At 42.5% G+C, this 27,278-nt stretch overlaps 1 protein-coding gene across 1 annotated transcript in view; it reads left to right on the forward strand.

Moving 5' to 3' along the window:
* The window catches only part of LOC145390767 (protein phosphatase 1G), a 36,853-nt gene extending 9,956 nt beyond the window's left edge, over positions 1-26,897 (forward strand). Inside the window, exons 4-8 of the mRNA XM_080265572.1 lie at positions 3,439-4,067; positions 4,512-4,647; positions 15,820-16,054; positions 17,259-17,473; positions 18,656-26,897. Of these exons, the coding sequence (XP_080121698.1) occupies positions 3,439-4,067; positions 4,512-4,647; positions 15,820-16,054; positions 17,259-17,473; positions 18,656-18,937 (1,497 nt within the window). The 3' untranslated portion in view covers positions 18,938-26,897. The remainder of the gene's footprint in view (positions 1-3,438; positions 4,068-4,511; positions 4,648-15,819; positions 16,055-17,258; positions 17,474-18,655) is intronic.
* Positions 26,898-27,278: the final 381 nt, after the last annotated feature.

Genomic DNA, 27,278 nt, shown 5'->3' on the forward strand with positions numbered 1-27,278 from the left:
TAAATGTGGATATGGAGACAGGACAACACGAGCATTGCTCAATTCCTGTATACTACAAATAGGTAAATACAAATAGGTAAATACATGCTGCATGCAAAGACCCCTTATTATGTAGGGAGAGTCCTCTCAATGTCAGGAGAGGCAAGAACTCCCTGGACTTTTTCCAACCACTTCCCACCCTAGCCGCAGTGCTAGCTTCAGCCCCACCCCCAGCACACATATCTCCCAAATAACAAAACACTTCCACACACTCAAGAGATTCACCAGCATGGTCAATCCTTTCACTCCTGACAATCTCCATCTGCCCTCCTCGACACGCCGCATACATAAAATCAGCATTATCTCGCAGTCTACCTCTGATAACGCTACATCTCTTGCGCACCCATTTATCACAAACACTGCACAAGATAGAATTACTTCCCATGCCCTTGTGGCAAACTGCACATGGCCCCTCTCCCTTGTCTTTGACAGTACCGCCACCAACCCTGGATATCATCACTTTTGTTTTATCAGCATTTACTCTCAAACCATTGTGCCCCATACCATTTCTCCACTTCCTAAACCTTTCCTCCACCTCCCTTTTGTTCTCTGCAATCAACACCATTCATCAGCATACAATATCTCCCACGGGAGTCCGTTTCTGAAGTCACGTGAGAGGGCTTCAAGTACAGTACCATGATAAACAACTTGGGACTCAAAACTGACCCCTGATGCGCACCAATGTTCACGGAAAACTCATCACTCAAATCTCCATTCACTCTTACCTGGGTGCGAGCACCCACATACATAGCCATAACCATCCTAACCAGCCACTCCTCCAAGCCAAGCTTTCTCATTGCCCACTTCACCACCTCTTTAGGGACTCTGTCAAAGGCCTTTTCCAAATCAACAAAAACAAAATATAATAAAAATATAAAAATAATTTGGTTTTACGCCAGGTATCCCCGAAGGGCTAAGGCGTTGCCTCTGGGTAGAGGACTTTGGACTGGAGCATGTAGCATTTTATGACCAGATGCCCTTCCTGATGTCTACCAATGACCCTTGGGTGGATTCGATCCTCCGACCCTTCGGTCAGAGCGGAGCACTTTTCTTACCAATATATTTTTCCTGAAGCTGTCGAACAATGAAAATGTCATCAGTGGTCCCCCTACCTGGCAAAAACCCAAACTGCATCTCATTTATATTCACTCTTTCTCTAATCATACCTTCTAAAACTTTCTCCATTACTTTCATTATCTGATCTTAAAGCTTTATACCTCTATAATTTCCTCTTTCCAGGGCATCACCCTTCCTTTTATACACATTTACAATTACACTCTTCAGCCAGTCATCTGGGACAACACACTTATGAATAATCATATTTATCAGGTCAGTGACTAATCTCACCCCTATATCTCCTGAGGCTTTCAACATTTCGGCAGTCAACCCAAACACACCTGCTGCCTTCCCCACCTTCATCCTGCCTATTGCCTCACTCACAGTAGCAACATCATTCAAAGGCCAAGGGCCAAACACTGGATCTGCTGGCACCAAACCTTCCCTGTCCCAGTCAAACTCCTCATGCAGCACCGGCTATAATGCTTGCTTCATGCATCTTTAATATGCTGACTGTTCACCACTACCCTTCCTTCATCATTCTTCACACACTGCTCACCTATAATATCCCGATTATTCCTTTTCATCTGATTTGCCTCCTTAAATATCATGTTTTTCCTTCCCCATGATTTAGGTTATCAAGTAAAAGTCTCTGTGACTCAGACTTTGCCCTGTATACCTCTCTTCTAGCCCTACACTTGGCAGACAAGTATTCCTCCTTGCTTGGTGTGTGTATCTGAATGCCAAGACACGAAGAAAGTACAGGTAATGATTCAAAACACGCGTCATAAAGTGTAAAAATTACTCAAAATATTCGAGGCCGGTGGGGGGGGAGGGTGGATAAAGATGCTCTGTGCTAGGGGGTGGAGGGGGTGCTGGTGGAGGGTGTTAGACCAGGAGAGAGTGTACAGGGATGGAGGGATGGGAGGAGACCACCACCAGACCCAAGGAAGGGCCCCAGTGGAGTACAGGGATGTGGAGGGAAGGTAGTGGGGAAATATCCTCCCCCCAGATGACTGGAGGGGGGATATATGGGGGGATCCACATCGAAGGGGTGGAGGATGCATGAGGAAGGTGTGAGAGGGGTGGTGGTGGTGGTATGAACAGAGGGAGGTAGGGTTGTAACAACGTAGTGGAGTAGAGGGATGCGGTGAGAGGGAGGTGGGAGTACACCCCCCACCGCCTGGGTATGGGTCTTGGTCCTCCCTCTTATGTGTCCAACACTTAGTTCTGTTTGGACAGAAGCCATCTATGCCACAGCCGGGGTGGAACAAACTGTTGCCAGTTTTTTGTAGAAGTTGCATGATCAGCGTTCCTCGTCCATTTAAAACTGAAATAACATCGATTGTCGAGCTTAGTACTTTAGGGGGTAAACGGGGCATGCTCTTGGTTAATTCTTCCATTGTATTGTTTGCACAGGCTTCAACATGCTTGCATGAGTTGGCCTTGGTCACTTAATGGTGACTCTCCTTGCTGCTTAATCCCAGGCAGCCTTTTTATTCAGTCCCTTATCCCTGAGGTCACACTGTGACCTTGTCCCAGGTATTTTTTGGTCTGCCATTTGCAACCTTCCTTCAGCTGTCACACTTCTCATATTTCACACCCAATTGTCATCATCCTGTCAACATATCCAAATCAACTCAATCTACCCATCCTCATCACAATAGCAATACACAATTGCACGTGGGCCCTTCGGGCCCCTCGCACTTGCTCCTGCGGAGGGCTTTCATGTTGCTGTAGTATGTTTTAGTTGTAGCTATGGGCAAAAAATTCTACAGAGATCCTATGCTGGGCTCCGGGAGCAGCATTTTTTGGTCAAAATGTGATTGCTTATTAAATATAGTAAAAGTTTTTCGATCGTGATGGGACCAAGTTTTTTGCACATTAGCGAATTTTTTGCAATTTTTGTGCTAATTTTGGTGTGATTTGAAAGTAATTTCGGTTGCCCAAAATACACACACACACACACACACACACACACACACACACACACACACACACACACACACACACGGCTAGTGCTATAATATATTAGATTCAAGTTTAGATTCAAGTCCCATCCTTCCTCCCATTTCTTCAGTGGCAATCCTAGCTCCCCCAGGCCTCGCACTCAAGGATGCACTACACATCCATCTAATTATTCTCTCTCTCTCTCTCACTGCCTGTGGGTGGAAAAAAGAGGCGGAATGATAACTGTTATGATTCATTTATTTATTTTTTATGTACTGTATCTATTTAGTTAGTTAGGGGGTTGCCATATACTCAAAGCATTGATAATTAGTGGCTTCTAGTGATCTTGGAGCTGCTAAACACGTACATTCATCAGATTTATTTGTCTTGCAGGTAACTTCTCCATTCCTTAAAGCAAAAACCAGTACCAGTGGCAGTGGCAGCAGCAGCAGTGGTAACAAAGAATCGGAAGGTCCCGTCAAATTTGACTTTTCTGATGCGGATGAGGCCAGTAAAGAGGAGCCTGGTTCGGAAGAGTCGGCGGTAGATCAGTCAAATGCCAAAGAAGTGAATGGAGAGGGACCCAAGCACATGGTGAATGGAGAAGAGGAGGAGGTGAAGAAAGAGGAGGAGAATGGGGAGGTGAAGACAAAGGAAGAGGAGAAGGGGAGTATAAAAGATGAAGACCACAAAGAGAATAAAGAGGACTCGTCTAAAGCGGAGGAATTAAAGGAGAACGGAGATGCTGTTATAAATGGAGAACAGCAACAACAGAGTAAGGGTAAAGGAAAAGGCAGCGGGAAGGGTGGAAAGGGGAAGGCTCTACTCAAGAACTCTGAAATCCAGGCTATGAAGGAAGCAAAGGCCAAAGGAAGAAGAAGGGAGGCAGCAATCCGAGCAGCTGAGATATACAGAAAGATCCAGGCTGGGGGAAGGGAAGGAGCCATGGAGGAAGAGGGCAGCGATGACGAAGATGAAGAGGATGATAACTTCGAGGAAGAGGAGGATGAAGATGAAGGAGGGTGAGTATTGTATGGTACACAAGGCATGTTGAACTAACTCATTTTATGGGGTGTGCTTTTGATAGTTCTCCCTCTTTTTTTTTTTTTTTATAGTTTATTTTACTTTTTTTTTTAAAATACTTTTCAGAACTCCACAGTCTATATTTGTACACCACCTTACCCAGTCACAGTCACTGCTTAGATACTCTTGTTATTGCTGTTTATGACTTCCAAATAGTTTTATGGTATGTATTGCTTTAATAAGTGTGGATGTTTGTGCCTGTCCGATGGTTTCAGGATTCTGGGGGCTTGAATGGTGAGCAGATGAGAGTATGGTCCATTTAATTGGGCAGAAGTATGGTTTTATATATACTGTATAGATTTCTCCTGGGCCCTACCTCACACCATTCATAGGTGGGAATAGAGACTTTGATGATGATGGTAAATGTATGTATATTTTCTCAGTGAGGAAGAAGGAGAGGAGGACGCAGATGGTGAGGAGAGCGAGGAGGAAGAGGAGGAGGAGGAGGAAGATGATGATGTTGAAGTGGAGGATGAAGAGGATCCCTATACTGAGTTTGCCATGAACATGAAGGAGGAGGTAAGTGCAATAATTAACCCTATCAGGTTTCTGGGCTGGGCAGATTATGTCTGTGCTAGAGTCAGCCACTCATGCTGACCCACATCTTCGTGGCACATTAGTTTTCATTGATCCCTCTGTGTAAATACACTTTTCATGATAGAATGTTGATTTTGGTGTCATTTTAAAGCTGAATAGTTGTACTTTATCATAGTAGGTTGAAAAAGCAGAACAACGAAAATAAAGTGTCAAAATGACAAGTTAAAGTTAGGCAAAAACCAAAAATGTTATACCTTGCCGTAGAAAAATATTTGTTAAAAAAAAACTAATAAAGATATGTAAATCTGGTGTAAACAGTGCAAAACTACAATAAATTGCCTTTACAGTGATATATAGCTTATGGTAATTTTTGCATTTTATTGTGCAGTAAAGCGAAAGGGAAGAGGTGCAGAATTTAATTTTAGTCTCAGCCACATATTCACTTCGCAATCTTTTTCTTTGATCAGTCATTGTATACCCATTAATGTTTAATAATATTCAGCTTAATCCTGCATCATCCTTGAACATGCTTGGGGTTTCATTTACTCAAGACTTATCTTGGAAAGATCATATTACATCTCTTGTAAAATCTGCTTCTAAGAGATTGGGTGTGCTAAGCCGACTCCGCTCTTTCTTTACCCCTGCACAATTGTTGACTCTATACAGAGGTTTTATCTGCCCCTGTGTGGAGTACAACTCTCATGTGTGGGGAGGCTCCCCACATACAGCTCTTCTCAATAGGGTGGAGTCAAAGGCTTTTCGTCTCATTAACTCTCCTCCTCTTACTGACTCCCTTCAACCTCTGTCTCTTCGCCGCACTGTTGCATCTTTATCTCTTTTCTATCGCTACTTTAATGGTCACTGCTCCTCTGAACTGTCTGCTTGCATTCCTCTGTCACGGGTTTTTTATAATATCATGGTAATTTTGAAATAAATGGTTAAATGTTAAATTGATAATAATATTCAATAATATTGAAGAGCATAGACAATGATTGTCTTGCTACATCAAGCAATGATTACTTTACGCTGCTTCTTCGCACGACTCTCTGAGAACGAGAATTCATAAACTTTCTCAACAGTACACAGCAGAGACTAATTACTCACAATTGCTGAATTACTGTACTGTTAGCCTCTGGAGAAAGTTACATCACCCCTGACAATAAATAACTAATACTAATAATAACAACATCAGGTTCTTGCTGATGCATTAACTCCTGGCACAACGGATTTTAAGTTAATACAACAAGACTGGTCTAAGTACCAGTTATGAAAGCAAACGTTTATGCAAGCTAGGAGCTATATGGAAAATAAGCTTAATTATGGAGAAATGAAACAAGAGTTTACTTACATTAAGCTCAAGAAAGGAACTGTTAAATTTATTAATCACAAAAAATAAATTTAACGTTACAATGCAAATCAATTAAATGAGACGCACTCGCTCACTCACACAGAAGCTAAATACTTACGCCTAGAAAAAAAACACCTTAACTAAGCTCTTAAAACTACAAAATACAGTAATCACTCTAATATCCGGACGCCCAATAACCGAACATCCCCACTAACCGAACCTTATCGTCCTGGGATCAAACATTCCCAAAATGGTCCGAAAATCCAAAAAAATTGGAAAAAAAACCGATTTTTTGCCGTCCGTAATTTGAACTCTGCTGCGCCGCGTGAGAGCATTGTTTTGGTTCGTCATTCCTCCGACGTCCGATAGAGCGCCGCTGCATCATCCCCACTTCCCGCCTGTCTCTCACCGCGACTGGACCTGCGCTGTTCGTCATGGCTGCCCACGTGCTCGCTTTTGTGGTGGTGCCGTACTTGCTGCAAGGCCTCCTGCTGCTCTCTGCCCTACTCTTAGTGTGTGTGATGATGGCCCCGCCTCCTGAGAAAAGGAAGAGAGTGGTGTTGACTCTGGAGAAGAAACGGGAGATATTGGAGAAGGTTGATGCGGGTTGGTCTTCCTCTCGCATTCTCCGCGAGTTCAACCTGGCCCGGTCGACTTTGTTTGATATCAAGCGTTCCCGAGACAAGCTCATGCAGTACACGGCTGACTTCTCGTCGAGAAGCAAACGCAACGTGGAGAGGAAGGTTATGTTTACTCCCAAGTATGCAGAGATCGACCGCTCCACGTTGATTTGGTATCGACAGCAACGTGCAGCTGGTGTGATGGTACGTGGAACGGAGCTGAAGGCTGCTGCTGAGAAGTTTGCAAGGCTTCACGACGCCCTAGACTTCAAGGCATCCGAGGGTTGGCTCTTCGCGTTCAAGTTGCGACATGGCCTTACTAACCGTAAAGCACATGGCGAAGCATTGGACGCTAACGAGGATGGAGTGGACGAGTTTCGGCACAAGGTGAAAGGCTTGATCGACAGGGAGGGCCTCACTCTCGGTCAAGTCTATAACGCTGACGAAACTGGCTTATTCTATCGCTCGGTGCCAACGAACACTCTCGCCGATGAGACGGAGAAGCGTGTACCTGGCCGCAAGCTTTCTAAGGAACGGATATCTGCTTTGTGTTGTGCCAATGCTAACGGCATGCACCGGCTTAAGCCCGTTATTGTTGGCCGTGCAAAGCAGCCTCGGTGCCTTTCGTGGGGTGATGGATGTCCTTCCTGTCGTATGGTACCATTCTTTGAAAGCATGGTTCACAGCTGTGATTTTCAAAGACTGGTTTCACCATCACTTCGTCAAGGAGGTCATACATTACCAGACGAAGACACTGGGAATTCCTCGCGACCAGGTAAAGGCTCTCCTTCTCCTCGACAATGCACCTGCCCACCCGTGCGACAAGGACTTGGTTGCTGAGAATGGCCGTATTAGGTGCATGTTTCTGCCACCTAATACGACTGCTCTCATTCAACCAATGGACCAAGGAGTGATCGTGGCAACAAAGCGCCTGTACCGTCGGAAGTTCCTGGACGAGGTGATGGTGGTTCTCGAGGACGAGGACGAGCGCAGGGAAGGACGTGACACTCGAGGCAAGCGGACTTTGGAAAACCTTCGCCGCTACAACATCAAGTCTGCGCTGTACAACTGGGCTAGTGCATGGAAGGAAGTCCCTGTGAAAACTCTTGAAAATGGTTGGTCTCGTCTGCTTCTCGGAACAGATGTGGAGTACGATTTCCTAGGGTTTGACGTGGATGACTTCCATGCACGGCTACGTACGCACGGCGACGATGTTGATGTGGACGATGTTCGTGAGTGGTTGGACGACGACGAGGGCGATCCTGGGTATCAGACGTTGTCTGATATCGAGATCGCGTCTTCGGTTGCTGGTGTCAGTCCCGAACTTGAAGATTCCGACGACGAAGGCGATGATGATGCAGACTCCGCCCAGCAGGACACTACTCCAGCCATCCCCAAGCTGAGCGCACTCCGGGAACATCTAGAGTTCGTCCTAGACTACCTGGAACACCCGGACTGCGACAGGGAGATGGGGCCCTTGGGACTCGTGGAGGAAGTGCGTGCTTTCCGGCAGCGCATCATCAATCGCCAGAATCGTCGGTCCTTGCGTCAGTCAACGATTGACAGTTTTTCAGGCCCGTGACCCCCGCTGTGCCAAGCCCTGGTTCCACTCCGTTGCCTCCCAAGACAGGCCCTCATGCTCCGAGCCACAGCCCAGCACATCAGCTACAGTGGAGTCACCGCTCGACGTGAGTTTGCGGCTGTCTTCAGAGTCTTCTGTAGTCGGTACGCCATCACCACTACCCACCGATGCACCCCTTGGACGCCTGCCAGTGATACTCTCGGGCTCTGACAGTGAATAAACAGCAAGAACTTCTCCACTAGACCACACGGGAATTTTGAGTGTTGTGCAGTGAAAAAAACGGTGTGTTGTGTTAAGGTTTTCAAGTTGGGAGAAAAGACTAAGTAGAAAAGAAATTTAACGTAACTAACCTTCTTTGTTTTGGCTTTGGAAACTTAAAAAAACTTGGGAAAAGTTAATGTGCAACACTTAAATTTAATGGAACATTATTTGGACTAAAGTGAACACTGTGAAAAGAACGGACTTCTGTGTGTTAGTGACTAAGTTCAGTGCAAGACTTCAGGAAGAGTGTAGTGCAAGTGCTTCAGGAAATCGTTCTTACTGTCAGAGTCCGAGAGGAGGCGGTTATTCATCGAGGTGGCCAGGGACTTGCTGTAAGTAGCCAAAATGTTTCATGTTGTACTATTTTCCATACTATATTTACCAGAATGTTTCATATTGTATTTTTTCCCATACTATACTTACCAGAAAGTGTCATACTGTACTTCTTTCCATACTAAACTTACCTCATGCATGTGCAGTAGGAATGGGTTTTTCAGAGTTCGGTTAGGTTCGGTTAGGTTAGGTTCGGTTAGAGTCCATAAGTACCAGAATGTTTATTAATGTATGAACATACTTCTAAACCCACATTTTATGTGTCTATTGCATTTATTTCAGTCATTTATGTGCCTTATTGGTGTGATTTGGGTGTTAAATAGGTGCTATGCATGTCCGGAGGGAGTTGTATAGGTGTTTCTCTGTGTTAGGGTCCGTAAGTACAAGTCCATAAGCTGGGGCCCAATATCCGGACAAAACCAATATCCGAACCTACCGATGGCTCTATTGATCCGGATATTGGAGTGATTACTGTACACAAAAGAAATACCAGTCGATGAATACTATGTATCACCCGAGGTGGGGGGTGGGAGTACTGGGATTAACTGTACTAGTGGAGCTTGGGGTGCTAGCTGACCTCTCCACTTCTGAGCACAGAACCTTTCTCCGTCACAGCAAACACCAGACTGAATTCAAATAATGTACAGGCAGGACGCACAAGCTACCAGAAGGCGTGGCTAACGGTTTAGGCAAGCAGAGGTGAACGATAAAGAAACAATAGTATCGCTCAGTAGTGCACTTAGTGACGTGCATCAAATCGGTCACCCCTGAAAACGGTGACGAATGATTTGAAAAGTATACCCCGAAATGGAGAGAGAAACGGTTAACTGAGCGATACACAGTGAGTTTTCCACTAATAGTTCGTGGCTTCTCACAAAAATGAAATGTCGCGAATTGATTCGTGACATTACGCCCCATGAAAATTAAATCTTTCTTCCTTCAGAAGAATTATTTCAATATACATACATATAAATCCTAACTCAGTCACACAAGATTCACACTGTGGTGTGTGTGCTATCCTGCTACAGGAGAAAATCGCAGTCGCCAGTGAGTGAAAAAACCTCGTATTTACGTTAATAGAAGGAAGCTTGAGGGAAAAACTCCGTGACGACGGTGAAAATCCTGTACTCAGGTCAAACTGAGCGAAAATTTGCTACATTTACACTGACAACTAATTGTTGTGTAGCGTGGTGTATGTAATACACGGTGTAGGTGTGACAGTTGTAGTGTAACTGTACCTACGTGTAAAATGACACAGTAAATAATAACATGGCGACGACGAAGGCAGAGGAGAAGAGGCGGCAGCGTGCGGCAGACGATCAGCTGGCCCGCACAGCAAAACTGCTACACCCATTGCTGAACCTGCAAAACCAATTGAGGTGGAGCATCAAAAGTGTCAATGGGACATAATTTTATTATGTTACAATTACTCTCTGCCTAGCAGTCAGTGCTATGACGTACATTCGAGGTCGCCATTAATTATAGCACACAATTATGGTCGGCAAGTTGAGAATTCTTGTGCAAACTCGGGTCTTCCATAGCCTCGAACTGCACACGGGTCCTCAACCTGTGCCTTAACCTACAGTACTTATATTAATATCGGGAAGCTGAGAATCCTTGTGCAAACTTGGGTCTTCCATAGCCTCAAGTCGCCTCTGCGGAGTTCTCTCTCGAACTTCCCCCTTAACCTACAATACTTATATTAGTATCGGGAAGCTGAGAATCCTTGTGCAAACTTGGGTCTTCCATAGCCTCAAGTCGCCTCTGCGGAGTTCTCTCTCGAACTTCCCCCTTAACCTACAGTACTTATATTAGTATCGGGAAGCTGAGAATCCTTGTGCAAACTCGGGTCTTCCATAGCCTCGAGTCGCCTCTCAACTTCCCCCTTAACCTACGGTACATAATATGTATGTACAGGCCCTGGACATAATGCGTCCTGTGGGGCCAATGGGCGAGACGTCAGGTCTGCACCCACTTCACCACTACCCTGTCTCTCAACTGACTCAGAGATTACAGGTGTAGTTACAAATGGCACAGGAAGGGCACGTCCCTGATTAGTGGTGATACTTTGGCACACACTGCAAGAACGGACAAAACTATCTATGTCCCGTCCCATCCCTGGCCAGAAAAAGTCAGCTCGGATACGGCCCTGGGTCTTCCTTTTGCCCATGTGACCTCCTGAGGCTGAACAATGACCCCATTGTAACACTGCTAGGCGGTACTTGGCGGGAACGACAAACTGCAGTCGAACCTCGCCCTCGGGTGTTCGTGACTCACGGTAGAGCCGTCCTTGTTTGCGAAGGAACTTGCTCGACCTCCCCGTGAATACTTTATCACTCGACCCTCTTTGCTTGTTCCGCACGGCAGCAAGTGTCGGGTCAGAATGTTGTTCTTGCACAACAAGTTGACTACACATCAGATCTTGCGGCGATTCAATGATCACTGGGGTGACACAATCTGGAGCCTCAGTCATGGCTCGTGTTACCGCAGCAGCCGAAGTCTGAGTAGCGTCATCGGAGCAACTATCCTTGACTCCATTAATATTGCCTACTATACAGTCAAATAGAGGCTCTGGCATGACAACTGCAAGTGTCGTACCAGTATAAAATGGAGATGCCACCTGGATACATGCCTCAGGGAACAATCTCACTGATCCATCAATAAGCTTTGCATGGATCTGTCGACCTGTATACTGCTCAGGCCGAACTAAACTCTGCTTAACAGAGCAACCTGAGGAACCATTGTCTCTCAGGACCTTCACAGGAATGCCTCCCACAAACCCTGGCTGAACAAGGAAGGTACTGTCACCTGTGGGAGGGCCTGTGGAGGAAGCAGCTAGCCACTCATGAGGCTGCTGAATTGATGTGGCAAACATTGTGCCTTGAGGGTTATATTGGGAAGATGGAACATTGGCCATCTGTGGAGGGGGGTTCACTGTCACTGTGGGACTAGTGAACTGTGGGGAAGTACCCACACTGGTAGGGACGTGACCACCAGACTGCTGCTGAGGAATGAAGGCTGCATTCGCTTCCTGCCTCTTTTGAGCTGGTGGTGGAAAAGTTTGTCCCGACGGTCGGTTGCGTGGCTGATACTGGTGCTGGTTAGGGTACTTGTTGTACCTCTTCCACTCAGGTTTCTGAGTGTTTTGCCCCTGGTCCTTCCACTGCGGTTTTGGACCTTGGCCATTATTCTGAGAACGGCCTTGGTGCTGGGATTCAGTCTGAGACTTGCTTCCCAGACTTGGCAGTATCTTTTCTGCTCCAGGTGTTTTGCTTACGAGTTTGATACCCGTATGCAGTAAAGAATGCGTCAGCCTTCTCTGCCATTTGGCTGGCATCTTTCACCTGGCAGATCTTAAGCTGTGCTATGAGCTCAGCAGGCCACGACCTCTCTAGCTGTGTACGCAGCATAAGGTCAATTATCCCCTCACGCATGGAAGGAGTTTCATCTTTCTCCATCCACTCATTTAAGTAAGCTGTGAGACGATCAAGGAACTGAACAGCTGTCTCCTTGTCTTGGAGACGAGCTCGCATGAACTGAACTCTGGCGTCGTCTACTGTGAGACCATACGCCTTAATGAGTGCAGCTTTCATCATCTCATATGTGAGATTGTCTCCACGAATTCTGTGGAGAATATCGAGGGCAGGGCCCTCAAATAGGCTAAGAAACTGAAGCCGCTTAGCTGCCTCATCCAGTTGATACATGTCTGCCATGTCCTCAAAACGAGCTATGTACGGCTCGATTCGCTCGCTTTCCTTGTATGAAGGAAGCTTGATGCGTGGGGTCGCCAGGACATGTGCAGGGAGAAAGCTCGTGGAGCTTGGACCAACTGCAGCAGACGTGTCTGAAGCCAAGGAATCTCGCTTGAGCTTCAGCACTTCAAGTTCATGTTTTTCTCGTGCTTCTCGCTCGGCACGTTCGTGTTCTCGTTGTTCCCGCTCGTATTCGCGCTCTTTCTCACGCTGCTCTTGTTCATAAGCACGCTCTCTTTCACGTTCCTCACGCTGTTCTCGCTCGCATTCGCGCTGAATCTTACGCTCTTCACGGGCATCATTCTCGCGCTGCTGCTCCTGATTATGCCGTGAGAGTATATACTCTTTAATTTCGGTTGGGTCCGAAAGACCCATTTCTTTGGCTTCCTGTAAAAATACAGTAGTAGCCATTTCGCTAATTTATTAAGCAAACCGAAATTGAGTACTGACTGCTTAGCTTACTCTAATACTAATAAACAAAAGTAAAGAGTACAGACACAAGCTAGTGGTGACCAGTCTTATCCAGTTAACTGGCAAAGAATAAATCAAAAATGTAAATGACTGGGAAGACTCAATAATAAACACAATGGTACGGCGACTTCCCAGAAGCGAATAAAATTGTCTGGCGTTACCAAAAATAAACTAGAGTTAAGTATTCTATTGATTAATAAAGCAAAATTCACTTGCTAAATTAAGGGTAAACACCAGTAAGCTTGTGCCTATAAACTTTAATGATAAATACCTAAATATGAATGAGTGAGCACTATCTCGTGAATAGCTTTAGAGCTAGGAGTTAATATCCTGGAATGAGGTCGCCAATTGTCACGGGTTTTTTATAATATCATGGTAATTTTGAAATAAATGGTTAAATGTTAAATTGATAATAATATTCAATAATATTGAAGAGCATAGACAATGATTGTCTTGCTACATCAAGCAATGATTACTTTACGCTGCTTCTTCGCACGACTCTCTGAGAACGAGAATTCATAAACTTTCTCAACAGTACACAGCAGAGACTAATTACTCACAATTGCTGAATTACTGTACTGTTAGCCTCTGGAGAAAGTTACATCACCCCTGACAATAAATAACTAATACTAATAATAACAACATCAGGTTCTTGCTGATGCATTAACTCCTGGCACAACGGATTTTAAGTTAATACAACAAGACTGGTCTAAGTACCAGTTATGAAAGCAAACGTTTATGCAAGCTAGGAGCTATATGGAAAATAAGCTTAATTATGGAGAAATGAAACAAGAGTTTACTTACATTAAGCTCAAGAAAGGAACTGTTAAATTTATTAATCACAAAAAATAAATTTAACGTTACAATGCAAATCAATTAAATGAGACGCACTCGCTCACTCACACAGAAGCTAAATACTTACGCCTAGAAAAAAAACACCTTAACTAAGCTCTTAAAACTACAAAATACACAAAAGAAATACCAGTCGATGAATACTATGTATCACCCGAGGTGGGGGGTGGGAGTACTGGGATTAACTGTACTAGTGGAGCTTGGGGTGCTAGCTGACCTCTCCACTTCTGAGCACAGAACCTTTCTCCGTCACAGCAAACACCAGACTGAATTCAAATAATGTACAGGCAGGATGCACAAGCTACCAGAAGGCGTGGCTAACGGTTTAGGCAAGCAGAGGTGAACGATAAAGAAACAATAGTATCGCTCAGTAGCGCACTTAGTGACGTGCATCAAATCGGTCACCCCTGAAAACGGTGACGAATGATTTGAAAAGTATACCCCGAAATGGAGAGAGAAACGGTTAACTGAGCGATACACAGTGAGTTTTCCACTAATAGTTCGTGGCTTCTCACAAAAATGAAATGTCGCGAATTGATTCGTGACATCCTCCACCTCTACGACGGGCGCGTAGCACCCGTCTGGCAGCAAACTCTCATCCCTTTTCTGTCCAACTCTCTAATGCAAGAGTTAACCGTTACTCCCAGTCTTTCATTTATGCAACAGGTCAGCTCTGGAACTGTCTCCCTCTGTCTGTATTTCCTGCTGCCTATGATCTCCAGTCTTTCAAACGCAGTGTGTCCAGGCATCTCAAAATGATCAGATCTTGAATTTGGCTCTCTATTGTATTTTGTTTTTCTCTTGGAGGGAACTGTTACTGCGGGCCATGGCCTTTGGTTCCTTCTTCCTCGCATAAAAAAAAAAAAAAAAATACACTTTTTATGATAGGATGCTGAATGTGGTGTTATTTTGAAGGTGAATAGTTGTACTTTATTGTTGTAGGTTCATAAAAGGGAAAACAAGAAAATAAAAAGTCAAAGTGACGAGTTGAAGTTAGGCAAAAACAAAAAATTTTATACCTTGCTGTAAAAAAAAATTTGCCAAGAATAAAGTGATAAAGAAACAAAGCCATTAGTTAGAGCAGCTGTGCAGTACCCACCACTTATAGGGCAACTATGCCGTGATGTCATGTTCGAGCCTCTTTGTTATGATGCGTAAACGTGATTTACGGTGAATATTTTACGAAAGTTTCATAAAATGACAATTAAAAACATCATCGGAATCTCTGAGGTTGAGTTTGAAATGATCAGAATCATCATCGGAATCTCGAAGGGTTAAATACTAAGGTCCATTAAAAAAAAAAAAATGAGTGCTCTGAGGTGTGAACAAGGCCAGTATTAGTTAACATAAGTACTGAAGCTTGTGATTAGGGTACAGCATATCTGGCCTATCTGTATCACTGCTAACAGCACTATAATACGGGATGCAGGCTAATCACAAACAGTTAACAAGTGCTCCATAAATGCAATGATTTAACATGTCAGACTTTTAACATTACTTACTACATTCTGTAATGTAGGATGTCCACTAATCACATGTAATAATTTCAGGTATTCCATAAATTTTTGATAGAAAATGTGTTACCTTTCTGTATCACTGCTGACTTCTCTGTAATACTAGATGCAAATTGATCTCATATAACCACTGTAGCTGTTCCAAAAATAACATACAGATATTGGGCATTTAAACCCTCATTTCACAGCCTGATTTCTCCCACAGCTGTATCAAATCATCTGAAGGTAACAATAATAAAAGTATGCATCATGGGATTGAGTGGATTAACCTGCCGTTTCATGTTTTCAGCCTGGATATGACGGTAGATTTAGAGCTTGTGAGATTGTGGTAAGAAATGGTAAGTGCTGGATATTCCTGATGTGTATTTTGCTTGGTGGAGGCTTTTAAAACTAACCTTGACCTGCCATGTCATGTTTTCAGCCTGGATATGACAGTGGCTGCACAGCTTGTGTTAGTGTGGTAAGAAACGGCCGGTTATATGTGGCTAACGTTGGTGACTCCCGATGTGTGGTGTGTCGGGAGGGCACAGCGCTAGACCTCAGCATTGATCACAAGCCCGAGGACGATCCTGAGTCAGCGAGAATCATCAGAGCCGGAGGCAGGGTCACTGCAGATGGCAGAGTCAATGGGGGACTCAATCTGTCAAGGGCTATTGGTGAGTGATACAGTATATACTTTCTTCACTGTAACTTGCCCCAAAATTGCTGTCTTGAAGACAAACATTCACTCTCATCTTAAATGTCGGGACCAACTGCCTAGCCCCGGGCTCCTGTGCTCCTCATGGGGCAGTGTAGGATTGGATGATGGATGGATGGGTGGAAGACAAACTTACACAATAATTGCCATCTTTAGGATGACCCCAGATTATCAAGAATTATTATAGCTGGGGGGGGGGGCACTGGATGGCAGCAGTAGACTCATTCTCTCTTGGGTCATCAGTGAGTGCCATGTTCTTATACTTGTCACTTTAACCTGTCCTAAAATTGTTATCTCCATCCTCTGTCCTTAGTTTAACAGTATATTATCACTCACATGCTTGTCGTGGAGAAGTGCTATGGATAGGATATAAAACTGTAGTATTGCCATGTTCTGCCATTGAGCTATGTTATGTAAGCTGTAAAAGGATGAAAATCTGGACTACATTGTCAAAGAACTGTATATAGTTTGCCTTAATCTTTTAACAACTACAAGCAGTCCTCTGTATAAGTTGGCCAATTTGACCTGTATTTCTCTGTTTATAATATTTTTAGTACTTACTCTTTCCTTGTTTTCTGAGTCCTCCCTCATCCCATCCATAAGTGGGTGGATGGGGGAATGCAGTACATGGTAATGATGATCAATTTTTTCATCATGGTACAGAAAGATCTTTGTTTTCTGGATCCTACCTCACCCTGTCCTTAGGTAGAAAAGAGGTAAGGGCAGTGATGATGATGATGATGATGAGTAGGAGGAAGGGAAGGAAGATTATCATTATTTTTCTCAGTTTGGTACAGATCATGGGTAGTAAATGATGTTAATTGGGAGGAAGATGATGGTGATGATCAGTATATCCTCATTTAATACACAAAACCATGGGTACAATAAATGATGATGATGACAGGAAGGAGGATAATTGTATTTTTCTCGCTTTTTGGTACAGGAGATCACAGGTACAGTAAAAATTGATGACAACATGGAGGAGGATATTTGTACAGTATTAGCATCTCATTTTAGTACATAAGACCATGAATACAGTAAATGGTGATGATGATGGATGATGAAGACGATGATGATGATGGATGACAGTGATGACGATGATGGATGATGATGATAATGATGGTGATGATGATGCTGACCACAAATTTCTTTTCTTGGTATAGGAGACCACGGGTACAAACAGAACAAAAGCTTATCCCCTAAAGACCAGATGATAAGTCCCCTGCCCGACATCCGCTCCCTGGCCCTCACCCCTGAAGACAGCTTTATGATCGTGGCCTGTGATGGGATATGGAACTCACTGACATCGCAGGAGGCTTGTGACTTCGTGTCTGAACGCCTTGCCGAGGAGAAGAAGCTCTCAAAAATATGTGAAGAGGTGGGTGATATGGGGATGCAAGTAGATTAAATTTGAGTAGGTTATATTAGGCTGAGTTAGGTTAGGTTGGGTTGTGCCTGTGTGTGTGTTTGTGTGTGATTAAGGCTTTGTGGATGGGCTACTTTTTATTTTCTTTTTTCTTTTTTAGTCTTGTAATAGGATTGGTAACCCAGTAATGTGTATTATTTTTGATCTGTCCATATGCTTTGAAATGGGAGTAATAAAATAAGGCAGATATATAACCTTGGAAGTTATTGTGTGTGTGTGTGTTTTACCTTGTCAAGATCTTCTAATAAATGTTTTTTAGGAATACTAGGAAGATATTTTGCCACTAAGTTTATAACTGCTCATTATTCCATCTCCTCTTGCACATCCTCATGTGTGCCAGCATATTCAGTTGTTAGAGTTTGTAATTTTCTTTTTATCTTAATCACAGTCTTTAATGTTGAATTTTATGTTACATGTACAGTGTTGGTAATTAGAAAATATTATTGTTAAGCTAACATCATTGGTCATTCTGCCCCAGATCTCAGTTCCTTCAAAACTTGCAAGTATACTGTATTTGTTTCACCTTGAAAACCATGTACAGTGATCTCTTGGTTATAATGTACTTGGCTATAACAGTTTTTATCATCACTGCTAGATGAAAATCAGCACTCCTGCCATTATTTTGTTTTTTTTTTTTTGCTAAAAACGTTGTTATTATGTACCTGAGCTGGTTTCTGCCGATAATTATGTGCAAAATCTATGGCATCTGATGGCTTTGAGGGATTCAGACATGAGACCCTAATGGAGTTAGCCTAATCCCAGATAGTGGAGACCACTGACTCTTAACCCCATTGGCCTACCTCAGAACCCCTTACCTCAAGCCCATCTCAGGACTTAATGGTTATTGTGCCCTTTTCATAATTTTCTGTTAACCCAACAATGCCAATGTGTGTTTGTTTTGTTTACCAGAGCAGTGTGAACTGTATGTATTTAGTGGGTCTAAATTGTTGTAAAATGGAAATTTAGGGTTTATGAGAGGGGCGCCCGGTACCAATTGGGATAAATGCCATAGGTTCTGTGTTTTCGTTATTGTGCAGTTTCATCATCACTCACTAGGTGCAGTATGAGTTATGCATGATAACCAAGGGATTATTATTTTTTCTTCATCACACCATCAGTAACTTTGTCTTGCAGCTGTTTGACCACTGCCTAGCACCACACACCCATGGCGATGGTACCGGGTGTGATAACATGACCTGTATCATCGTCACGTTCAACCCCAAGGCACTGGAGGCCAGGGGGGGCAGCAAGGAGGAGGGAGTAGTAGTGGAGAAGGTGACAGTAGACGAAGAGGAGGAGGAGGAGAAAGAAGCAGAGGAAACCACAGGGGTGACTGGAGGTGTGAAGAGAAGTTCGGATGAAGCAGAAATCGATTCCCCCTCACCAGATGAGAAGAAGTTAAAACCTAGTGAATAAGACAGACATAGACTAGGCAGTACTATTATTTTTATTTCATATTTTATTTCCGAGGGCTTTAGGGGAGGGAGGGGGGTTACCTAGGATTACGATATTACTGTGGACAATTTTTTTATTAATATGCAAGTGACCTCATGGAACTAGAAACCTCAAACGCCCAAGAATCAGGCTTTTTTTTTTTTCCCGTGTTTACAGAGACGAAAGCAAAGAGTGACATGTCAAGCAGGGAACCCACTCAAGGAACCGATCAGATGGAAAAGTGCCGTGAATGTTTTATCAGCAAGTTTTTGTAGCTTAGAAGTTGGTGCAATATTGCCCAGCCCAAATCTCTTAGGGCTGTACTTCACATTGGCCTCGGAGTCATCGTGACGTCCCTTCCTCAGTGATTTATTTTTGCCCATCACACCTTAACCAGTCTTTAAAACCAGACACCTTTAAATTAAAATGTCTTTAAGAACAAATGCCTTTAAATTTGAACCCCTTTGAGTTCAAGCACTGCTAAAACCAGATACCTTTAAATTCAAACACCACTGAATTCAAAACAACTTTCATATTCATCCTGATACTGTACTTGATAATTTTATTCAAGTAAAGAAAGATAGATTTGAAAGGGTGTGTCTAGGGTGTATCTAACCTCTTTGCTTTGGAAAATTGATCCAATACAATATAAAGTTATGAGGAAATTGCATAAAAAACTGACAAAGATTTCCCATGCCCAGTGAGTAGTAGTTGTAGCCCCAGGTTCTTCTGAAACATGAATCCGGTGGACTGCAGGGTCAAATTGATCTACAGTTCACCATCCTCCATTTAAGGATAGGGAAGTAGTTGAAGGATGTTTATATAATGAGGCAGTTGAGGAACATCTTTATATCAGTGCCACCACATGAAGGCCTCTCTCTAGCTCCTCCATGTTTTGATGCAAGGTGCATTGATGTTAAAACGGGTGTAAGAGGAGTCAGAATTCTGGCGGCTTGAACTGTGAGTGGATGGGTATGTGGCTTATTTACTTGGACAAGCTTTGGTTAGTATCTCAGTCTGTCAGATTGTTTTAAAGTCTCTCTGGAAAGGAGGTGTCGATGATGATGATAATGATTATGGTGATGATGATAAAGTAGCCTAGGAGTGGATGTTAAGGTGTCTGTGGCTAAAAATAAATGGCCAGGGAAGGGTTATTAAGTCTTCTTGGCCAACCAGACAACAGCCATTAGTCTTAAGGAGCCTGAGGAGCGTTTCAGAGTGTACTTGATCCCCTTGCATCCACTGAATCTTATTTATTATTTTTTTTTAAGTAATAGTTGCTTATTCTTGCTACCTCCAGATGATTTTATGTAGCTTTGGAGAGAGAATATGAACTGAAGGGGATAGCAACAGTACAGGTCACCCTTGTTATACATCCGCCAGTACTTGGTGTCTGATCATATGCGATCAAGATGAATTTACGATCATTTTGCATTTTATGATTTCTTTTTCAAATTATACAATTCCCTTGATGTATTTCTTGTTATACGAAAAAAATACAATTCCTGTGATGTATTTCTCGTTATACAATCGTTTTTCGCCCATATGATCACTATGATGTTTTTGTTTTATGGCTTTTTTTTTTATGATGCTGAATTAATCATATGTTCAGTTTTCAAAAATGCATCCCAGTCGTAAAGTGGAGATGTGCTGTATATCCCTAATAAACCCCTTCAGTAGGAGAGGCTGTTATCACCATCATCATCTTCATTGTCGTCTCCATTTTGCCCCATATAGACAGGAGCATGGGGGCCCTGGGCTAGGCTTCCAAGTCTGTTTAAGGCATCACTGACCAGCCTCACCAACCCGAGCCTCAGATTGCATAAAATCGTCTGGTGGCAGCAAGAGTGAGCCTAAATGGACGTCATGCCGATGAGAAGAGGTTAACCTGTTATGCTAATCAAGGAACAGTTATTTAATATTACTAAGTGAATATTACAAGTAGTGTGTTGATCATTGTGAGGTGCTAAGGAAATAGTCTTAATGTCAAGGTTACTTCAAAAAAAAAAAAAAAAAAAAAAAAAAAAAAAAAAAATCAGTTTCGGAATGTATCGCTGTGGATCCTCGTGCTGTACTATTCATTATTACTAGTACATTTGCCAGATGTCAAATAGGAGTTGAGGAGTTGAGTTACTTTTCATCTTTTGGGTTTTTGGCCAGTGTTTACCCTTTCAATCCAGTGGTGTATTTTATATTTTATTCTTTGCTACCTGGAAGTGACATGGAAGTGATCTTAATTGGCTCAGTTGCGACTAAGATGGAGGGGTTAGGTACTGTATAGCTCACATTGCCCCCTTGAATATTAGTCTTAGGTGTTGGAGAGGGATGCCTTCCTGTGGTTGCCCTGATGCACCCAGACAGATGACCTGCCAGGTTGCACAAATATTTCTCAACCCCACCCTCCTCTCCAGAAAGAAAAGTGATTGATTGCAGTGTTATATTCTTTGTGCTCTAACTTGGCCTAACATTACTGTCTAAATATCTTGAATGCTGAGGTATTACAAGATTTTAACACAAGCATATGGTGTTAGTCATGAAGAAGTGCAATGAAAATGATGTAGAACTGGAGTATCATCCTATTCTGCAACTGATCTACATGAAATTAGCTGCAAAAGGATAGAAATCTGGGCCAAGTTATGTTAAAGAGAGTATAAAATTCTGTAGTCCACTGGGTTTGTATCCAGATGAGCCCGGGGTTGCAGCTACTACTACTGTGTCCTTTTGTAAGTCGTAGTTGTTTGATAGCAGCAGAAAAAACTAAAAAAAAGGACTTCAACTCAAAGGGTTAAGAAACATAGTGACCTTAAGATAATGGGATTGTTTACTTTCTGCCATTGTAGGCTCAAGTGAACGTTGGGATTGCTGTTGCCAGGATCAGCCTTCTCACCCCAGGAATATTTTTTGTTACATTTTTCAACCACCTAACTTATTTAGCTGTGTGGAGGCCTTTCATTGTCTTTATTGTTGCTGTGGTCCCAGGATCATCTGAAATGTGAACCTGGTATGAGCTGCAGGTGGAATTTGTCGTGTAGTCCACTATCCTTTTGGAACAGAGGGAGGTGAAGAACATTTGTATATCCAGGCAGCAGTACAGCTTGGTTATATCAGTACCACCACATGAAGGCATCCCATTCCAGCACCCTGTTCAGTTCAGAAAAGCCTTTAATATTGAAGGCTTAAGGTAATGTCTAACCCCTCCAGTTCATAAAGAATATTCAAAGCTAAACATATAAAAATTTGTCAGGCTATGGCAAGAATAACATGAAAAAGTAATCCCTGAGAGTCAAGGAGGAAGATTGCATTGGTGGCGAGACAAACCATACAACTCAGGTCTTGGCCATTTTGCTCTACTAAATACAATACTTTAGCTGCAACATTCATAGTAATACAGCACATCAGGTGTGATTGTCAATGGGGCAATATATTCCAGTACTGAGCAATATTCTTCAGTACTGTATTATGGGTTTATTTTCTTTATTTTCCCAAGTACGGCACGTCCTTTGCAGAAACGTGCTTAGTAATACATCGGAAATGATCGTCAGAGCAAGAGTCTGGTACTTGCAATATTTTCAGTACTGGGCAATATTTCTCAGTGAAGTACTCGGTAGTTTATTTAATTTCTTTCTCAATTATGTTACGGTACTTCCTTAGGTAAACTTAGTAATACATCAGAAGCGATTGTCAAGGAAGCAATATTTTCCTTTACTTGGCAGTATTTTCTTGTACTTGGCAATATTTTCCCATACTTGGCAATATTTTCCTTTGATTCGCAGTATTTTACTGTACTTGGAAATATTTTCCTTTACTTGGCAATATTTTCTTGTAATTGGCAATATTTCCAGGTACCGTGTAATATTTTCCAATACTGTACACAGTGGTTTAAATTACTTATATTCCCGGTGACCCTGGTTGGATGGCTGTGTGCAAAGTTGAATTAGGAAACACCCAGAATGCCAGTTCAGTGTTGTAGTATTTGTCCAAGAGCACAAGTGATTCAAACACAGACTAACCAGACAAACACTTGAGGGGTTGTTGTTGTGGCCCCAGACAAACAAAACAAGCGCTTAAGGTCCACGTGGATGTGAACCCAGGAGAGCGTAGGCTGAGATTCCTCTTCTGAAATTTGCCATCCTCCTTTTAGGGGATAGGAAGGAAATTGAGGTATGATTAACTGGACATTGGAACTGCCGTGTTATACTGATGCCACCACAAAAAGATGCCCTTGTCCAGCACCAGGATTCCCAAACATATTTACAATCACTTCCCCACATTTTTCCTCCCCCAACTACTGTACAGTAAATTCTCAGTCATCCTGCATAATTCATCCAAGCCCTAAGCTGGTAAAGCAAAATGCCAGATATTGCGTAGTACCCCCCATCAGCTCAATATTCAGCGTCAAACCCAATATTGCGTTACTCTCTGTCTCAGACCTCTATCCAAGAGACTTTCTCATGAGTAAAAGGTGAAAATTAAGAATGAAATGCAATAAAAAATGATACAGTACAGTGATACAGTGCCAGTTGGCTACTGTTTATAAACCAGGTGATATCTCAACGTTGTATGTTGCATGGAACCGCCGCTTACGTCATGTTTCAGTACCGGGTATTGCTTTAATAGAGCAGAGCCAGCAGCACTGGATATTGTGATGATGGATAATTGAGAGTGTACTGTATTATTATTATTATTATTATTGTTTTCTTGGGAGGCTTATTTTTATTATTATTTTTTCATGAAAGGAAGGAAGAGACAAGGGGTTTCCGCACTCCTTTGCTTGTCTCTCTGATAAAATTAGTTCATGGTAGGTTTGTAACTAAGATAAATCCTGTTGATTTTTTCTTGTTCCCTGCACCCTACCTCACCCCATCTGTATGTGGGAAGAGAGATCTGGATGATGATGATAATGATTAAGATTTGTTTTTGCAGAAAGAACTAGGGACGGGGAAATATCCTACAGTGTTCTTGTGTTTTCAGCAAAAATAAATTTGTAATAAGTTAATGGTATACTCAGTTTTTTTTTATTGAGGTGAAGATGCATTTGACAGGCTGGTGATGACTGGCTGAATGCAATATGTCCGAATAATATTGTATTTCAAATAATTACCAGTAATTTAAATCAAAACTTGTCGAGCAACTCAAATATAATGATGTTATTCAGACATGTTGCATTCAGCCAGTCATCACCAGCCTGTCAAGTGTATCATCGTCTCCAAAAAAAAACAAAAAAAAAATGAGTGTAGCTGCAACCTCAGGCTCCATTGTTTGTCAACCCAATGGACTGCAGGCTGGTTACTCCTCACCCTACAGCCCGGTTACTCCTCAACCTACAACCCGGTTACTTCTCACCCTACAGCCCGGTTACTCCTCACCCTACAGCCCAGTTACTTCTTACCCTACAGCCCACCATCCTCCTTTTGGGGATGGGGAGGGCATTAAGAGAAGCTTGTATAACTGGGCACTGGACTGGCTTGGTTATAATCAGTTCTACCACTTCAAGGCATCCCTCTCCAATGCCAAATAAATGAGATAAAAGAAGGAATGAGTTATAAATACATTCTTGTTGTTGGTTGCCTCTGCAACTGTCTTGTGCTCAATAAATCCACGGTGATTTGCAGAAAAATTTATCCATTGATATTCCAGTGCTATGTATAAAACTTATTTGCCAACTTCCCCAAATTTACAGTACCACTTGTATGGAAAAAAGTTCATAGTTTGGAACATACCTGCAGTATGTGATAGCAGTTTGCTGTATGTTTTGTGCTGGAGAGGAGTGCCTTCATGTGGTGGCACTGATTATAACCTAGTGGTGTAGCTGTCTGGTTATACAAACATACCTCAACTTCCACCCTACCCTGCAGTATGAGGGCAACTTCAGCCTGTAGTCCACTGCGTTCATGCTTATATGAACCTGGAGTCAGAAGAACAGCAATGATTGAGTACTTGAGAATCCCCAGACTCAGAAGTGTTGTATGTGTCACCTGCTTGTGTACCCAAAATGTGTGGCAGCCCAGCACCAGAGGAATACTTTTTTACCCCCATGTTATAGCATTTGTGACTATGCATAGTTAACCATCCTGTAAAGGAATATACAAGTACCTTTTATGTGTGGAGTGGATGGAATTTAACCTATTGAAATGTTGCTTCAGGATTATTATTATCATTATGGAGTTATTGTTTTCCTACATTCATTATTTAACACAGGTGATGGCCTTAGTTAATTCTAGCCACTACACTATTTTATTTAACATAGGAAAGGCCTTGTATTGAAGAGGTTTTATTAAGGCTGTATCAGACCCCTCAGTGCAAAATAATCTATCTGTGGCTGAATAAAATAATCAGGAAATGGCCAGAATAAGAAGAAAAATGCATCTCTGGGTTGAATGGGCCAAGTTATGTACTGGCTGTGGTAAAGTTATGTCTTCTATAAGTTATATTAGAGTGTGTTCAGTTTTGTTGTTATAGTCTGTTTGTTTTTACCTGATGGAACCGGGCCACTTGAGCACTTAAATGTAATGGAACTGGGCCACTTGAGCACTTAAATGTAATGACGCAGAATACGATGAGCCTTAGTTATGAGATAGGAATGAGTCTCCTTGGTTACTAGGCAAATCGACCCTCTAATCTGACATCACTTAGTCACCCACTGAGCTGAATGGGACTGGATCTTCGTCAGGTGGGAACAAATGCACTATAAATGTGCAGGATTTCCCTTACAAATTTGATGTTTGTAACAATTTTTTAGTCCACCATTAAAATCTCACATACTGTATTCAAAAGTTGGTTTCCTTGGTGACGAGGGGGCACGTAATGGGCCAGGATTCTCTAGGCAGATTTACAGTGATTTGCCTTGGACACTTGATTTGTTTATTTGCTGGAAAGAGAAAGTGCGTTGAATTATGCCATGACTTATTTTTTATGCTAAAGTGAAATCTTGGTTATGAAGGGAGTATTGTTAATTTTTTCACATATTTATTTATTTTTTTTTTTAAGCAGGAAGGACAAGGATAAGCTTTCATCTTGTTTTTCCTGTAAATTAAACACTGAGTGGTGCTCGAGAGGGATGCCTTCATGTGGCAGCAACACTAGAACTGGCTCACTTCACTGCCTGGTTATACAAACATCCTTTAACTCCCTCCATGTTCCCTAAAAGGAGGATGGTGGACTGCTGGAGAAGGCCAAATTCAGACTGCAGTCCACTGGGCTTACATTTCAGATGAACCTGGAGATGCAAGTGCTACTACTGCTACCAGATTTATTATTACTATATTATTTGTACATAATTATTATTATTATTATTATTAATTATGAAAACCTTAATTGCGTGAGGGAATTGGCTGTAAGTTTGTGTCTGTGAATCCATGCCCTGATGGATACCGTTAGTTCACACACAAGTACAAATTACCTGAGCATTGCACCTTGGACGTCTTGCTTTAGGTTGCGTTGAGCCGGCGTCTCCCCGGAGCAACAACATGGGAGTCACTTTATAATGAAGCTGTTCCTAAGTTTGTGATGCTGCGGTTTCGTTTCTTTGTGAGAAATGAGCACCCCCAGGTTCTTGCTTTTTTCCAAATAAGTAAACATTGCCTCAATAAATGGGCATAGCAGGTAGAATATTGCATATTTGTAATAAATTCTTCAATATACAACAGTGTATCATTGACACTATGAAGAAAGAACTAGATACAGCACACCATCATTTACACAGTTGCTTGATATAAAAAAAATTAAGGATTTTTTTCTCACTGTCACTTATTTTCCCTGGGTTTCTCATTATATGATTGTTTTCTCACATATACAGTTGCCAAAAGCCTAACATAATTGTCCAATCAATAGTTATATGATGGTCTGTCAAAAATTCCCAATTGTAAAATGAGGGCATGCTGTATGTATAGAAAGGTATTTGCACTCTAATTTAAGCTCCCAATTGTACCTTTGGTAATATCTAACAGTGCAGTTCATCAGATGTTTTTGTTACCCTTGGTTCTGATAAGATTCACAATTTTGTCAGTCTTAATGATGCCATCCATTTTAATTAACCCCCACATTGAGGCTGGCTATGGTATGCTGTAGCTTATGTGGTTTTTCTTTTTTAGGTGGGGAAATTGTGACCGTAGTCTGGACGGTTTATGGGCTCCTAGCCTTTGGTTCCTTCTTCTTTGCTTTAAAAAAAAAAAAAAAAAAAAAAAAAAAAAAAAGGCTGGCTGGCTGGGTGACTGCTGAGTAGTGTATGGCCAGGTCTTAGCACCCATTTTTTGTAGAGATTGACTGTTAGATAGTTGAGTGTAAAGATTTTGTGTGTGTGTGTGTGTGTGTGTGTGTGTGGAGC

The sequence above is a fragment of the Coenobita brevimanus genome, chromosome 2, assembly GCF_032717465.1.
Source record: "Coenobita brevimanus isolate Jiangsu-jjx chromosome 2, ASM3271746v2, whole genome shotgun sequence".
Classification (NCBI taxonomy): domain Eukaryota; kingdom Metazoa; phylum Arthropoda; class Malacostraca; order Decapoda; family Coenobitidae; genus Coenobita; species Coenobita brevimanus.